The sequence below is a fragment of the Zeus faber genome, assembly GCF_960531495.2.
Source record: "Zeus faber genome assembly, chromosome: 15".
Lineage (NCBI taxonomy): Eukaryota > Metazoa > Chordata > Actinopteri > Zeiformes > Zeidae > Zeus > Zeus faber.
The window spans coordinates 14512216-14528100 of NC_137194.1; the positions used below are offsets into that span (position 1 = coordinate 14512216).

Genomic DNA, 15885 nt, shown 5'->3' on the forward strand with positions numbered 1-15885 from the left:
TCCTAGAAAGGCCCAGGCATTCTGAGAAACATTACAGCAGGGGTGACTCAAGGGTCGTAGTCCCTGTTCTTTATTTCGGGTCGGTTTAGTGGAAATGTATCTAATCTGGTATTAGTATCTCGTCTGTCTCGTACAGTGTAAGCATATCATCATTTGATTTGGTTCCTTTGATCTTTTTCATTTTCTAATCTGTTTCCCTGGCGCTCCACGCTCCCGCAGCATCTGTTCGTACTTACATCATTGGTCTTGCCCCACACATCGCTCAGAGATTCTCGTAAGTCTTGCGTCTGGACTCCACCTCTGGACGTATGCCGAGGTTTTTTTTTTTTTTTTTTAATTTTTTTGTTGTTTTCATCCCGTCCTCCCTGCTCCCTCGCTCCATCATTCTTTCACCCCTGTTCCTGCCTGCCTCTAACCTCGCCGACCAAACAACTTGTCCCCCCCTGTGTGCAGATGGTGAAGAAGCTGAAGTCAAGCTGGTTGTGAAGGTGTGTGACCTGCCCCCCCCCCACACCCCAAGCCACATTCACCATGGCGGCGGGAGTAGCGGCCTGGCTTCCCTTCGCCCGGGCGGCCGCCATCGGCTGGATGCCCGTGGCTAACCTGCCCATGCCTGTGGCGCCCACTGAGAAGAACAAGCGGCAGGATGAGCTGATCATCCTGAACGTTAGCGGGCGGCGCTTCCAGACCTGGAGGAACACTCTGGACCGCTTCCCAGACACCTTGCTGGGCAGCTCGGAGAAGGAGTTCTTCTACAACGAGGAAACCAAAGAGTACTTCTTTGACCGGGACCCCGACTTGTTCCGCAGTGTGCTCAACTTCTACCGCACGGGCAAGCTTCACTACCCCCGCTATGAGTGTATCTCATCCTATGACGAGGAGCTGGCGTTTTTCGGCATCATCCCTGAGATCATCGGCGACTGTTGCTACGAAGAGTACAAGGACAGGAAGAGGGAGAATGCAGAACGGCTGATGGACGACCAAGAGGACAACAAGGACGCCAAGCTGCCCAACATGACCTTCAGGGAGACCATGTGGCGTGCCTTTGAGAACCCCCACACCTCCACCATGGCCCTGGTCTTTTACTACGTCACCGGCTTCTTCATTGCCATCTCCGTCATCACCAACGTGGTGGAGACGGTGCCGTGTGGCACCTCGACATACCAGAAGGAAGTACCATGCGGTGAACGCTACACTGTCGCCTTCTTCTGCATGGACACGGCCTGCGTTATGATCTTCACCGTGGAGTATCTGATGCGGCTGTTCGCTGCGCCCAGCCGGTACCGGTTCATGAGGTCCGTCATGAGCATCATCGACGTGGTCGCCATCTTGCCCTACTACATCGGCCTGGTGATGACTGACAACGAGGACGTGAGCGGCGCTTTCGTGACGCTCCGCGTGTTCCGCGTTTTCCGCATCTTCAAGTTCTCCCGCCACTCACAGGGCCTTCGCATCCTGGGCTACACGCTGAAGAGCTGCGCCTCGGAGCTGGGCTTCCTGCTCTTCTCCCTCACCATGGCAATCATCATCTTCGCCACCGTCATGTTCTATGCAGAGAAGGGTTCATCCTCCAGCAAGTTCACCAGCATCCCAGCGTCCTTCTGGTACACCATCGTTACTATGACGACACTGGGGTAAGAGCAACACTGACCACACTTGCATGTGCATTTGTTTGTGTGTGCGCAAGCGTGCTTGCAAGCATATATAAATAACTTGCGTGCTACAAATGCTTGTTAGTAAAACTTTGATGTGGATGTATTGTTTTTTTTGTGTTCAGTCATAAAACTTTTAATACATGCATAATCATGCATAATTCCTTGGTCCAAACATTGAGTGATAAAGAAACCAGGGCTTAGCTTTTCAAAGCATTATTTAAATCTCACGTTAACTTACTTAGAAAAGGTACCTTTATGAGCAGCAATGTTTTCATAAAGGCAGCCGTCAAGATGTCCAAATCTCTCTCACTAATGGCTCTGGCATAGCCTGCCCTTTACATCATCTGTAGGAAAAAGAGATGGAGACAGAAGGAGAAACAGCGACATTCACAGAGAAAGTTACTATAAAGTAGAGAATGAAGGAAAGTTAAAAATATCATAGAGAAACAGGAAGAAGTTTCAGGTCTTCAGTGAACCAAACACAAAAATGACACAATTGCACGCATCTTCCCTTCTTGTCTTCTGAACTCTGGGTTATAAACAAAGCTATTTTATTTTGGCTGTAATAAAAGCTTTGAAATTCATTCTGAAACCAACTTAAGTCTTTGAGAGTCGCTTCCCGGAGTCATGCACTGTGCTTTCAACTTATTGTGACAGCTGAAAAACGAACCGCCTAATACTACGTATGAAAAGCACCTTTGAGAAATATTAAAATGTTCTTAATGTTTGAGAGGTAAAGAAATAGATCAAGTATTTGTATTTCAACACTAGTGCAATATAATTATTGTTATTGAAACACTATCAAATTTTTTATTTCCCTTGAAACATAGCCAGCAAATGGGATAGTCCCTAGAATTAAGCCAGGCTCAGACTACACAACTTTAGCCCTGATTTGGCTGTCACATTCTTGAGATTGGCAACAAAAAGCCTTGGTCGGACCCCGATTGCTGCATGCACCCATCGCAGACGAAGTCTGAGCGGGTCAGAGAGGCAATGTGAGCCAGTCTTTGAGCTGTTCCAGACGTCCCAATTTTCAAGTGTGTTTTATTTTGTCTGCACTGAGCTTGGGCGATATCCCAAATTTTAAATTGTGTTCCAGTCCCACCCAAATATCACGATACACAATATTATCATTGTTGGAGGGGGGGCAAGAGAGTGACGGGGAAGTGTGCCCGTTATGCATGCCGCTTTTTTTTGTTATATTCAATTACAATAAATACATCTACAATAAAAACACTATTTGTTTTCTTTGGAGAAACGTGCAAAATTGTGCGTGGGCGTTAATGTAACCTGCTTGGGAAAGGATCTTCCATTCACCACGGGGACAGACACACAGCCACCAAGCAAGCGAGAGTGAAGAAATATATCTGTAGAATAAAAAAAAAAGAAGAACTTTTACTTATTTTGGGATTATCAGATGGAGAAATATGAGAAGTGGCATGTGAGCATGTGAACAGGTTGATATGCGTGAGTGTCATGGTCAAAGCGTTAGACTTTACTTATAACAATTAATAAAAAACATTTTTTTTTTTGTATATAATTTTAGTGATGCAAGTAATTACCTGGAGCTGCAACTTAATCACTGGACCATCCGTGCCACACATGCCACCACGTCCAGATAATACATCTGCTTCCTCGCTTTTGCGCATATACATCCACATACATCCTCTCTGTGTGCGCAATTGTATGAGCTTTGTCCGTGTGTAATGCTGCTCCGTCCGTTGCTCCTTTTACTTGAGACAGCGGGATGTCGGGGTCGCACCAAGTGTAGCATTGTGTGCACCTTGTCTGTGACCTATCGTGTAATGTGCACACCACTACATCTGCAAGATGACAAACGACAAGATAAATGGTCGCGTAATGTGAGGGGAACAGCCATGTTAGGATTTGCAAGCGTTCTTGTCAAAACTGGCCAATGCTCCATGCTAAAGCTGACGGCCCTTGCCCTACAATAGAAAGACCTGAGACGCTAAACTGGTCTCCTGTTGCTATTAGCACTGTGGCCAACGAATGCCTTTGTGCACGCGTGCGGGCATGTGTGTTTGTGTGTGTGAACGAGGGGGTGCGGAGCTTAGCCTCATCAATAAGGCAGGGGCCAGTAGTGGGTGTCAGAGTGACTAATGATGTGGCCCACTACATTTGCTGACTAACGTAAACCTGCCTAACATTCTGCTCTCTGTTTACGTCACAAACACACTTCCATGCTTCAACAGACACAAACATGTATGCACACACATCTTTGCACACACACAGGGTTTTCCTGTGTGGGAGTGGTTCTACAGGGTGAACAAATGAATTAAATGAGTCTGACCTGTGAATCCTTCGTAATAATTCAAAAATACTAGCTCTGTTCAATCTTAGTTGTCAGCATTTTCCCTGACCGGTCATGTCAAAAAGTGTGGCAGGGCGACATGTCATTCTGCTTTCAAGGCATGTATTCTTTTTCTGATTAAGTGAGATGGAAACCAGATCTTATGGTTTCCGTTCTTTCTTTAACTTCTTGCCTCAGGGCTTGAGAGATGTGCAGTTTAGAATGTATTCAGCTTTGTTTCCCTCCTGGAAGGACTCATGTCATCTGCACTTATATTTAATTTACTGCTCATTTGTCATGCTGTCCCATGTTTATGCTCGGTGGAAAAAATATTTGAATTTGGTATGTGTCTTGGGTTTTGCCTGTGTATTTGTTCATGTGTTTGTGTTTGTGTATGTGTATGTAATGTGCATCCCCGTGTGCCTGTGTGTCTCACCCAAACCTCAGTCTTTCATTATCACTGTCGCAATGTAGCTGAATGTTATTCTCCCTTGTAAGTCGCTTTGGATAAAAGCGTCTGCCAAATGACTAAATGTAAATGTAAATGTAAATCACGTTGACACGCAGTCTACATCCTGACAAAGGTGATCTACCTGTGCCACATACATGCTGCTTTGCCTGCTGGGGCTTTTAGGAGTGTATTGTTTATCTGACAATAATCCAGATGGAATCAGAATCCATAATCCCTCACCGAAAATAGGCAATAAAACCATAGGTGAATAGCTATTTAAGGTACCGCTCTCCTTTTGCCCTGTGAAGGGGGGATCATTCTATGACAATAGCTTGAAAGACTGGCTTGAAAGATAGAGACAAAAAGAGAATATTCAGAAGGGGACGAAAGCGATGATAGAACAAAGAAATTAAGCCAATGAGTAAAAATGAAAAAGAATAACAATTCTTAAATAAAAAATGAAGGAAAAAGGCAGATAAGGATATAGCATCATCCATCCATGGAGCTAACCCACCTTTTCATTCATAAAATAGCTTTGACTAACTGCCTACCTTAAATCGCATAACTGAAGACAGACAGGCACACAGAAGGGAGGCACAGGGGAAGGCTTTAGCTACAGCAATGACAATTAGGGAATAGGAGAGGGATTTTGCTCTAAGGTTTTTAACTAAATTGATTTTGACTATTGAAAGAGAATCACTCATGAGATTTAACCTCATTGGGTTGAGCTGATACCATAAAATTTCATATGGGTTTGTGAAAAGCAAAGGTAATATAATAGAAAGTGCGCAGTGAAGAGATTAAGGTGAGATGGAGACTGTGTGTGTGTGTGTGTGTGTGTGTGTGTGTGTGTGTGTGTGTGTGTGTGTGTGTGTGTGTGTGTGTGTGTGTGTGTGTGTGTGTGTGTGTGTGTGTGTGTGTGTGTGTGTGTGTGTGTGTGCGCGTGGTTTTAAGTAAAGGCTGTTTTTTAATTCCTTCCTCCTTTGGTACAAAATAAACATACTAAAAATACAAAACAACTACAGCAATAAAACAAAATAATATATAATGCACACAGTTAAATAATCCTTAATGTTCTTCATGTGATCTGGGAAGTAAATTACTTTCAGCTGTTAAAGTTTATAATGACCTCTAAGAAGATTTTTTTTTTCTTGCTTACATAACTATTAAGCTTTAAGCTTTCATAGTCCGTATGGAGACTCTTTAATGCTGGAAGTACAGTATTTACTTAGCCGTGAGACCCTGAACTCTGTCTGACTTAGGCTTTAATGCAAATTGTAATCATTTATTACAGTTGGACAATCAGTTATCCAATCTTCTAGAATTGACCGCCCAACTGGTCAATTCTGGTCAACTGGTGGTAAAAGTTGAAAGCTGGGAAATGTATCGCATTTCTGGTCTAACAAATTTAAGAAATGTACAGGTACTCCTCACTTAATGACCTACCTGTTTAACGACCGTTCGGACTTACGTCCAGCTCTCTGACCAGTCTTGTATGCTGTGTACAGTACCGTGACGTGCAGGCTGCATGTGCGGCGTCTCAGCGTCAAGCATCTCATCGCGCCTCACCGTTCTCAGTCTGCTTCCTGCAGTCTGTTAGTAATCACTACTCTAGGGTTCGCAATGGCCACGCCCCCTCACCGTGAAATAACACGGGTCCTTGCTTATAGACCAATTCGCTTAACGACCTCGTCCTAGGAATGGAACTTGGTCGTTAAGTGAGGAGTACCTGTAACTTATTTTGATATTCCAAGTCAATGATTATTCTATGAGAGGTACTGTACATGCATACGCTTTTACCCATGAATCACACAGAGGTCAAAAGGGACTAAACCCCATGTCTTTTCACCTTTTGTCCCGTTGCAAAACATGTCCAAAACATATCAATGTAAATTGTGTCATCAAAAATGACTCATATGGCCACAGCAGTCTTTCATTACCCCAATCGAAGACCAGGTTCTTCTGATCACTGCTCTCCTATGATCAATACATCTCTCTCTTTGGCCTCCCTTCATTGGTTACCAGTCAACTGTAGAATTGATTTTAAAATTATTTTAATTACTTACAAGGCATGAGGGCTGGCCCCTCCCTACATTTCAAAACATTTGTGTCCCCTGGCCTCAGTCAGATCGCTGACATCTCTCAGGTTTACTGACCGAGGCCTTCCTGCTGTCCTAAAATCAGGGCTAAAAACCTAGGGTGATTGAGCTTTTGCTGTTACAGCTCCCTCAGTTATAAAAAATGCAGAATCTGTGGAGATCATTAAGAAGCTGTTAAAAACCCACCTCTATCTGGTTTGGATCTTTGTCTTGTAATGTGTATTTTCCTTCTGTGCAATTTTTTATGTTTGATATTTTCATTTTTTATACTGCTGTTTCTAACTTTCTATTTATTATTTATATTTTCTTTAATGTCTTTATTGTACAGCACCCAGTAACTCTGTTTTTTAAAAGTGCTTTACAAATAAAATGTACTTACTTACCTACTCTCTGTCTCCCAGACAACCCACAAAAATACCTCTCACAAAAACTCTGCCTTTGAAATTGGATTAAGGAGCTACGCAGATGTTTCAAAATGTGTGACCGCCTGGGCGGAGGTTCTTGTTTTGTTTTTTTACACGTGCGTGTGAACATATGTGCACATTAGTGTATTCTGATTACAGATTTCCCTTCATTAATTTTGTATAATGTGTTTTAACTATCTTAGATTTTTACACATTTATGTGGAATCGAACTGTTCGTGAAAACTGCTAATCAATGCAGATGAGTGTAACAGGGCAGTATAGGGAAAGGCAAATGCCATTGTTGCACCTACTAATTAAATGGCCGACATGGAAGGTTGACGGAAAGATAGTGGCTAAAGCTGATGTCACTGATCCCTCATCTTAGATTTATGAGGAACTGTTATCCCACTGGTGATTCGGGGTCAGGTCGCATCATCACCCTTTCATTGTTAAGGTCAGAAGTGGGGGTTGACTAACCAACTGTCAGGTCAAGGAGCGTAGAAAGACTTTTCATTATAACTGGTTATTATGAGTGCATGGGGATCATTTATTTCCTCTAGTTTTTGGTCTGAAAATACCCAGGATGACTAAGGTGAAATTTATAGTATCTATTGATTTATGTGGCATTCAGGTTTTTGGACATTTTAGACAGATGACATTTATGTCTTACTTGTTGCGGAAAACCCACCAAATAGAGGTTTTCTAATGGAGAACCATATTGGTGTTAAAGGATACTCTATAATTTGTGATCCTATTATTTTTCATTTTATACTCAATGAATTAAATGTATTTGGTACGCTGTATTGTGGAATAGTGTTTTTGGATAAATAATAAAAGTTACGACGCACATTTAAATTGTGCAGCAACCCTCTAACATAAAGACAAGTTTCCCATTTACAAACATTGAAGGATGCACCCACAGACAGAGGGCAGAAAAGACATTTGGTGTCATCATGATATCGATAATGTATTGATGTTTTGAGCATTTTGAAATTTTGCAACATGCTGGGAAAAAACAATGAAAATCACTTGTTTTGAAGGAAAGTCTTTCATTACACTTTAAATAATTACCCACTCCTGATAAGTGCCTTATTTGGATGTGAAGATATCGACAGATTCCTTTGAGGCATATTCAAATTTTTCCACGGATCAGTGTTGCAAGTTCAAGTTAAAGTTCAAGTTCAAGAGATAATTTATCACATACATACACATTCGGTCATATATATATATATATATATATATATGCAGTGAAATGTCATGAAACCCGGTGATTATGCACAATAAGCTCTAAAGCTCGAAAAATACGAAAAATACTCAAATGTGCGTAATCGACACGCGGTGCTCGCGCAGGCGACAACTGTAGAATTTTACTGTACAATTTTCATTTTTGTATTCTACCTTTATTTAGTTCTCGGGGATACATAGAGGGATGAACCCTCATTTTCAATGATGCTGAGATCACATTATGCAGAAAAAAAAACAAATAACAAAAAAAAAAGAAAAGTCAAGAAGTTCTTTCTCAAAAAATGGGATTTGTAAGCATATTTTGAAAATGTTCCACCAGTATCAAGGAATCAAAATTGAAAGTGCATTGTAGGTTATTCCACAAGTCTGGAGTACAAAATTGAAAAGCAGTCTTTCCGAGTTCAGAGTTAACCCGGAACATCTAGTGTAATCCAGTCCTGAGAGCGGGTTTGATAAGCTCCTACATTGAGGTGTATAGTGAAGTATTGTCAATTGGTAATTTATTTAGTAGTGCTTTCTAAATTAACATATACCAGAGTTGCTCTTGTTTCACAAAGAGTTGGCCAGCCACCTTTTTCATGGAGAATACAATGATGGGTACTGTAGGCATCACCAGTAGTAAATCTAAGAGAAGATTGATATAAAGCATCTAAGGGCTTAAGGGTGGTAACAGACACGTGTGTGTGTGTGTGTGTGTGTGTGTGTGTGTGTGTGTGTGTGTGTGTGTGTGTGTGTGTGTGTGTGTGTGTGTGTGTGTGTGTGTGTGTGTGTGTGTGTGTGTGTGTGTGTGTGTATATATATTAGTACATCACTATAATCAAAGACAGAAAGTAATATAGTTTCAACATTTATTTTTCTACTAAACATGGAAAGGTAGGTTCCATTTCAATAAAGAAAGCCAAGTTTTGTCTGCAGCTTTTCAACCAGTTTATTAATATGAACTTTGAAAGTGAGGTTATCATCAATCCAGATGCCTAAATATTTATAATGTGGGACTCTTTCAGTAGCTATAGCGAGTAAAGTGCAAATCTGAAGTTTGCTATAATATATTTCCTTAGCTCTTGTGAATAGGATATATTTTGTTTTTTTTCAGCGTTTAAAGCAATTGGGAGTTATACCCGATGAAATGGATAATTTAAAAACATGTGTTATATAATCTGATATCATCAAGGCAGAGAGCTTTTTCCAGTTGCTTTCTTGGAATCAATGGCAAGAATTGCCTGAGTAACTACATTAAGAACAAGAAGATTGGGGGCAAACTGAGGGACAGGACTTACAATATGCACAGAGACATCCATTTCCGGATTACTCATAGATTTAGATTTAGATTTAGTCATTTTATTTCTTAAATGCCTAAATGCAAGCCAATGGGAAGGGTTTCCAGAATTTCTGGCTGGGACCCAAGCCTTATTCTTTACACAAAGATGATTGTACAGACGTGAATGAAAGACTTGACCTATCTTTAGATCTTTGATTTTTAAATGGGCATGTTCCTTAACCACTGAGTTGAAGGTATTTATAAAGTGATCCAGTGCTAGATCAACATCTGGGATTTCTAATGTATTTGAAATGTCACTATGAAAGAGATAATGTAAGAAGGCCTGCTCATTAAAATGTTAAAAATTTCTCTCGACAACAACTCACCATCGAACCATCTTTCGTCGCCTATCCCTAATGCAGGCTATGGGGCAATGGTCAATTTTTCCTACGTCAAATACACAAGAATCAACATTTTGTCAATCCAATTGTATTTGATCCGATCAATTAAAGTTGACTTATAAATAATTTTTGGATATGCCTGGCAGGGTCTGTAATCAGTTGGGTTAGGTTGAGATTACAACACACCTCGCTCTAATAATCAGACACATTGGCCAACCAATTGAGATTACTATATTGAGCAGTTAGATCTGCCAATTTATTAATGGCGACAGATCCAGCCAAGGGAGGTCTATAAATCCCAATCACGACAACTGAATTATGAGGGCCTAAATTGACCTTCGAAGCAAGAAATTCAAAATCTTTATGTACAATATCCTTATTAAGAACTGTAGCCGAATGACATGATTTATTAAAAAATACCTCCAAAATACTTCCCCAATACCTCCACGCTGTGCCTATAACTGCAACTTCAGTGCAATACTGCCTTCTGCGAAAATTGCCCTCTCTCTTACTGCCTGTAGATCCAAACCAGAATGGCTGACGGTTGTGTGAATGACTGAACTGAAAGAGCTACGGTTCACCCCTGGCCTTAAGTTAGTTTCACAACACTGACCTATATTTCAACTCACTCATAACTATAATAGTGCATTCTTCTCCTCAGAACGCACCACACACAGATGCTCAAACACATGGAGTATGTGCCCATTTCAGCATGTGTGTGTGTGTGTGTGTGTGTTTTGTGGTCCAGTACGTGTAAGCTCAAACAGATGCATATATCTGCAAGGAAAAAAAAAGGAATCCCTGCAGACCTCGTCCTTTGACCTCCCTCTTGTTAATCTCCTCTTACCCCCTCCCTCCAGAGTAGAGGAAGGTTTAAAGAGACATAAGGAGAGGATGTGCACTCTGCTGCTGTCTTACAGTCAACCAGCTGACCCCCGTGGCCCTCTCCATGGAGACCAAACCGAGAGCAAAGCCCCCTCTCCCTTTCTTCCTCTGCTTCCATTTCTCTTCTCTTCCCTTCCCCCTCTTTCTCTCGCACACTATTATTATTTAAAATAGTTTAATAATTCCCATCACAAGGTCCATTCCTCTCTTTTACACTAATATTCACTGAGTCTATATATGAGAGAATATGAGTGGTGTGTGCGTGCGTGTGAGTGTGTGCGTACAAAGGCCTCTGCTATGTGTTGGTTGCCATACACAGTTTATTATTTTTGCTTGTGTAACTCAATGTACTTTTCTTAGCTATTCACATGTCTCCAATTTTAGTTTCAGCTGCACGGCAGCCAACGATCCTTATTTGGGTTGTTACATGGATGCATAAGATTTGCTCAGTAATCTATGTTGACAATTTGTAGCTGTACAATTATTATCAGAGCAATTTTCAGTCGTCACTTCACGCCCAATTTATAATTCTTACTAACTCAACAGTCAATACTGGGCCAACAAACTTTAAAATGAAGAGTGCAAAATAGTCCATAACATTGTGAGTCGTGAATGTGGCAAGTTGAAACATGTCCTAAAAGCAGTCCCTGTATCTGCTAGTGGAGCGCTGTTCCTGATGGTTGTGTTTGTGTTTGACAACCTACCAGTCAATACAGCGCCCCAGTCTCCCTTCCAAGACCTGCCACAGCGTAAACTCTTTTCAGCTAGCATAGATCTTCTCCTCCTCCTGTTTTGTGATGCTTATTATATACCCTTTTGGGCAATCTGGATGGTTGCCTATTTTTTGAATAGAGTATTGAGCGCCAAGGTTTTCAGACCTGTAAAAGGTCATTTACCATGCATTTACCTGGCCACTTGTCAGCCAAGGGGGGGATTTGTTGTTGCCAATGTGAATGTTCATGACAGTGCAGGTCTTTCAGAAAAGGCATTTCAGGCATGTTCTTTATGTTTCCACCCCCCTTTCCTGACTGACGTGCCATGCATGTAAATGCTGCCCTGTCACAGGACGCAGTGTCCTGACTAACTTGTGCTAAATTAACTCTGCCAAAGTGATTGGAAGGGTGTCCCAGGTACTGACGCATAAAACGGTTGACATTCAAGGAGATTTTATTTAAGCAGCTCTGTTTCACTTTTTCTTCCTCTCTCTCTTTTTAGTGAGTACCTGTTCGCCATCAGCTTTCATGTCCATCCATGTCTACTATGCTTTGCACCACTCTCTGATTTAGTTATCTCCAGACAACTGTAATTGAGGAAGTGAACATCAGTGTCCAGGACATTTAGTCATGCCCTGAAAAGGCCTGATGAGACAGATGACCTAGGGTCACCAAGGCACAACTCTCTGCCCAAGGTCCTCTAAGTGTTACCCAGTTATAGAAAAGGTTCGATAAAACTAAATACACGTACTCCTCACTTAATGACAGAGTTCTGTTCCTAGGACCAGTTCGTTAAGTAAATTGGGGCGGTTAGGGGGCGTGGCAATTGTGAACACTGACAGACTGCAGGAATGAGTCTGAGAATGTTGATGCACGATGAGATGATCGACGCTGAAACGCAGCGCAGATGCAGCGATGTTGTATGCAGCGTACAATACAGACTGGTCAGAGAGCTGGTCATATTTCCGAACGGTCGTTAAACAGATAGGTCGTTAAGTGAGGATTACCTGTACATTGACTTTTTGTGATGAAGGGTTATTTTTGAATTGCTATCAGTTTGGGTGACCTTAGTCCAAATGAAATGATTTTTCATTTTTGCCTGAGACCTTAAAACCCCTTGAAATTTCCGAATGTATGTGCACTCGATAATTCACTGTCAGAAATTATTCCTGGGGTGCAGGAAATGTAAACGGTTTATGTGTTACAAATATCAAGAAGGGAGTTACTATGGAAGCAGGCACCGCAGGGAACTATTGTCTCGGTCACACGAATCACCAACATGACAAGTAAGTGATTCCTGATAGTAGATAGATAGTTGGTGATTTTGTGTGTGTGCGTGTGTGTGTGCATACATCTATATACATGTTTTTTTTTTCTGTGTGCTTGCGTATATGTCTGCTCTGTTGAGTCTGCTTGACATACACGTTAGATTTCACTCAACCTAATTCACAAGGACTGATTTTTGAAGGAGAGTCATTCATTTGAGTGCAGCTGCCCCGCCTCCCCCCAGGGGGCCTGGAAAAACACTTAAAATGCCTCATTGTATGCAAACAAGCTTTACACATTGTTGTTTCTACTGTACAAACATTATATATATTTGAACAGAGCATGCAATGTGGGCATTGTGGAGCAGGATTGTGGAGTGGTTCAATAGACGTAGGCCAAGTTGTATTTTCATGTAGAAAGTGCGATAAACGGTGATTAATATTACACCAATCAAAGCCAACTAATTTGGATGACACGTATTTGTTTTTCTTGTTGTTACACACACTGTTGCAGTTTTACCCCTGCCCCCCTCTCCGTCTCTTTCTCCTTTCTATATATCTCGTTCTCTCAGTCTCAGCATACTGTACTGTAATTCATAAACTGTGTTCTGTGCTGATTATCCCTGGTGACAAAAGGAATTGTTCTGCCACACTAAATCTGTGAGGATTAATGCCTGTCTCTGGAGCCCTTCCCCCTGCCCTGCTCTGTGGGTGTATGTGTGCGCCTGTGTGTGTTTGTGTGTGTGTATTATATGTCAGGGTGTGTGCTATCTGATGTGAGATCCTGTTTCTCCTCCTCTTATTTGTGCAGCAACAGTTCCGATTTACAGGGGATGAGTTGACTTGACCAGCTAATAAGACTACAAAAACACATCCCTGACAGGCCTCTCAGAGAAACATCTTCGTAAAGCTCTCCAGCTTTGATTTTCATTCACTGCATCCTATTAAGAAGCAAACCCTGAACAGGTCAGTTTTTTGGATAGTCCTGAAGCTGCAATCACATGCAAGTGACCCCCCCCCTCCCTTCCGCGAGTAAACACCTCCCCATCCAGGGCAGAGGGCATGAATAAGAGATTGCTTTTGTATTTGGTAGCATTAACTATATAGTCAGTACATTGGATGGATGTAGTATGTGTCCTTCACAACACCAAGAGTCAACTGTTTTCACCCGGACTTCTTTGGGGATTACCCATGCTGGGGGAGGATTAATGCTGCCATTGGGCAGCAGACAGCACCACACTGGGGAGAGCATGGAAGTCAAGTCATGGCTTAACGCTACTAATAGATTTCCGTAAGCCTTTTTCCCTTCAAAGGTTGACTGGTAGCAATATTAATTCATTTCCCAACCCTTCCTCACCCACTTTGCTTGGGAGTGAGGCATGGTCCGGGACCACGGCAATGGGAGCCTTCCTCAAAGGATTTCACCAGCTCATTTCAAAGGAGACAATCCAAATTCTGTTTTAATCTTATTAGCATTGAATTAACACCGCATGAATGACCTGCCCCAGACCAAAGCTCATACGTTTGTTCAATTTCCAACAGATATGCCTTGCCAATGAAGCAGCAGTTGCTAAAGCTGGGGGATTTACTGAAGATATATAATTTTATGGCTTGAAACAAATCATGCTAAATGTTCAGTCATGAAAGCACTTGAGCTAGTTAGAGCCAACCCGGTCTCACGCTTTTTCATGCTTATAGTCACGAAAATTAATCAACTGAATCGTGTCCCAGAGCAATTGTCGGACTTGTTTCGTGCTAGACATAACTTAATTCAAACCAATTAATTTAAATGGGGAGATTTCAAGGAAGGAAGGAATGGGTAAGCAGATATGTACACAAAAACTAAAAGTAACCTGTTCAAAGTACGCCATGGCAGGGAGGTGGTGTGTATTAAAATAAAAAATGCATGTGTTTAGATTCCATTCTTTCACGAAATAAAAGCGGGATACTGGTTTAGCTTTTTCTCTATTGAATGATCAATTAAATTCAAGGCTGGGCGAGAATAGGGATATAGGGTCATACCCTCAGTATGAATTTCATTCATAGATACAATTTAACTGTATATGGGACCCACTGCAGACTTAAGGTTTGGGGGCTTTTGACTTTTTTTTCTTTTTTTTTTTTTTTTTTGCATCATTTGAAAGTGAAGAATCAGTGCTTCAAAAACAAATATTTTTAAAGCTTTTGTTAATGACAAGGGTGTGGCAAACTGTGTTTCTGAGATAATCACCTTCAAAGTTGTCCCCACACCTGGCTTCATTCAGCCAGATGCCAGAATGCAAATGGTGGGGGGACCAACAAAGCCGCATGGCTACTTGTCACATGGCCACTTGTCACCCTGCTGAATGGGGACAATCTCTGCATTATTCTTGTGTTTAAGGGAATTTTGAGCAGCGTCACTGACACACAGCATCTTTCAATAATATGAGTCTCTGTATATCAGCCTCGGTGTGTCATTTAATATCTAAATGTGCGTATGCCAAATTCAAAGTTCTTGGAGTTATTATGTGGACTAACTCCAACCCTACCCCAGCTACACTACTTTTACCCCTGGCTGCATTTGCAGGTAGACTTGAGAATCTTGTCCATTACTACTTGTTCATAATCTGCATCACCAACCTCAACGGACTTCATCACGTCATCAACAGGCGTGTTGTCGGTCTCCTCTGGTGGTTCTTGAAAATATTCAGTTTCATCGTCACATTCAGGTTCTAATCCGCTGTTTTAAATGTTCTCCAAGTCCAGGATAATATCGGATTCAGCGTCGCTGTCCGAGAACTATAATCGCGGAAAATGAAGTCGAGTACGTCCTGCTTACACTGACTTGGATCTATCGCAATATGATTTTGATCTTCCATCTCCCGCTTCTCATAATCCATAACAACACAGAGATGAAAGATTTACAGACAAGTAAAACCGGATCCTTGTCTTGTTTATGGAAGTGACATCAGTATTGCTTCTTCGTGGCATATGACCCTACACAATTATGTCTCTGTGTGTGTAAAAGTAGTACAATTTAAAGGTTGAACTCTATCAAAACGGTTTCACATTGTGACTTCACATCACATGGAATACGGAGTAATGATCTTCACCTGGGCGGTCTCGTTAAAGGAAATGATCGATCTGTGTTGTTCAGGGCTATTCAGCGTCTCGGTAAGTGAACTGTGTTTCCCCATGTAATCTAATGGAAATATTTAA

At 41.6% G+C, this 15885-nt stretch overlaps 1 protein-coding gene across 1 annotated transcript in view; it reads left to right on the plus strand.

Moving 5' to 3' along the window:
* Positions 1–516: 516 nt before the first annotated feature.
* The window catches only part of LOC307241604 (A-type voltage-gated potassium channel KCND3-like), a gene marked incomplete at its 3' end in the record, with an annotated part of 116133 nt that continues 100764 nt past the window's right edge, over positions 517–15885 (plus strand). Inside the window, exon 1 of the mRNA XM_080015784.1 lies at positions 517–1634. Coding sequence (XP_079871910.1) covers positions 532–1634 — 1103 coding nt within the window. The 5' untranslated portion in view covers positions 517–531. The remainder of the gene's footprint in view (positions 1635–15885) is intronic.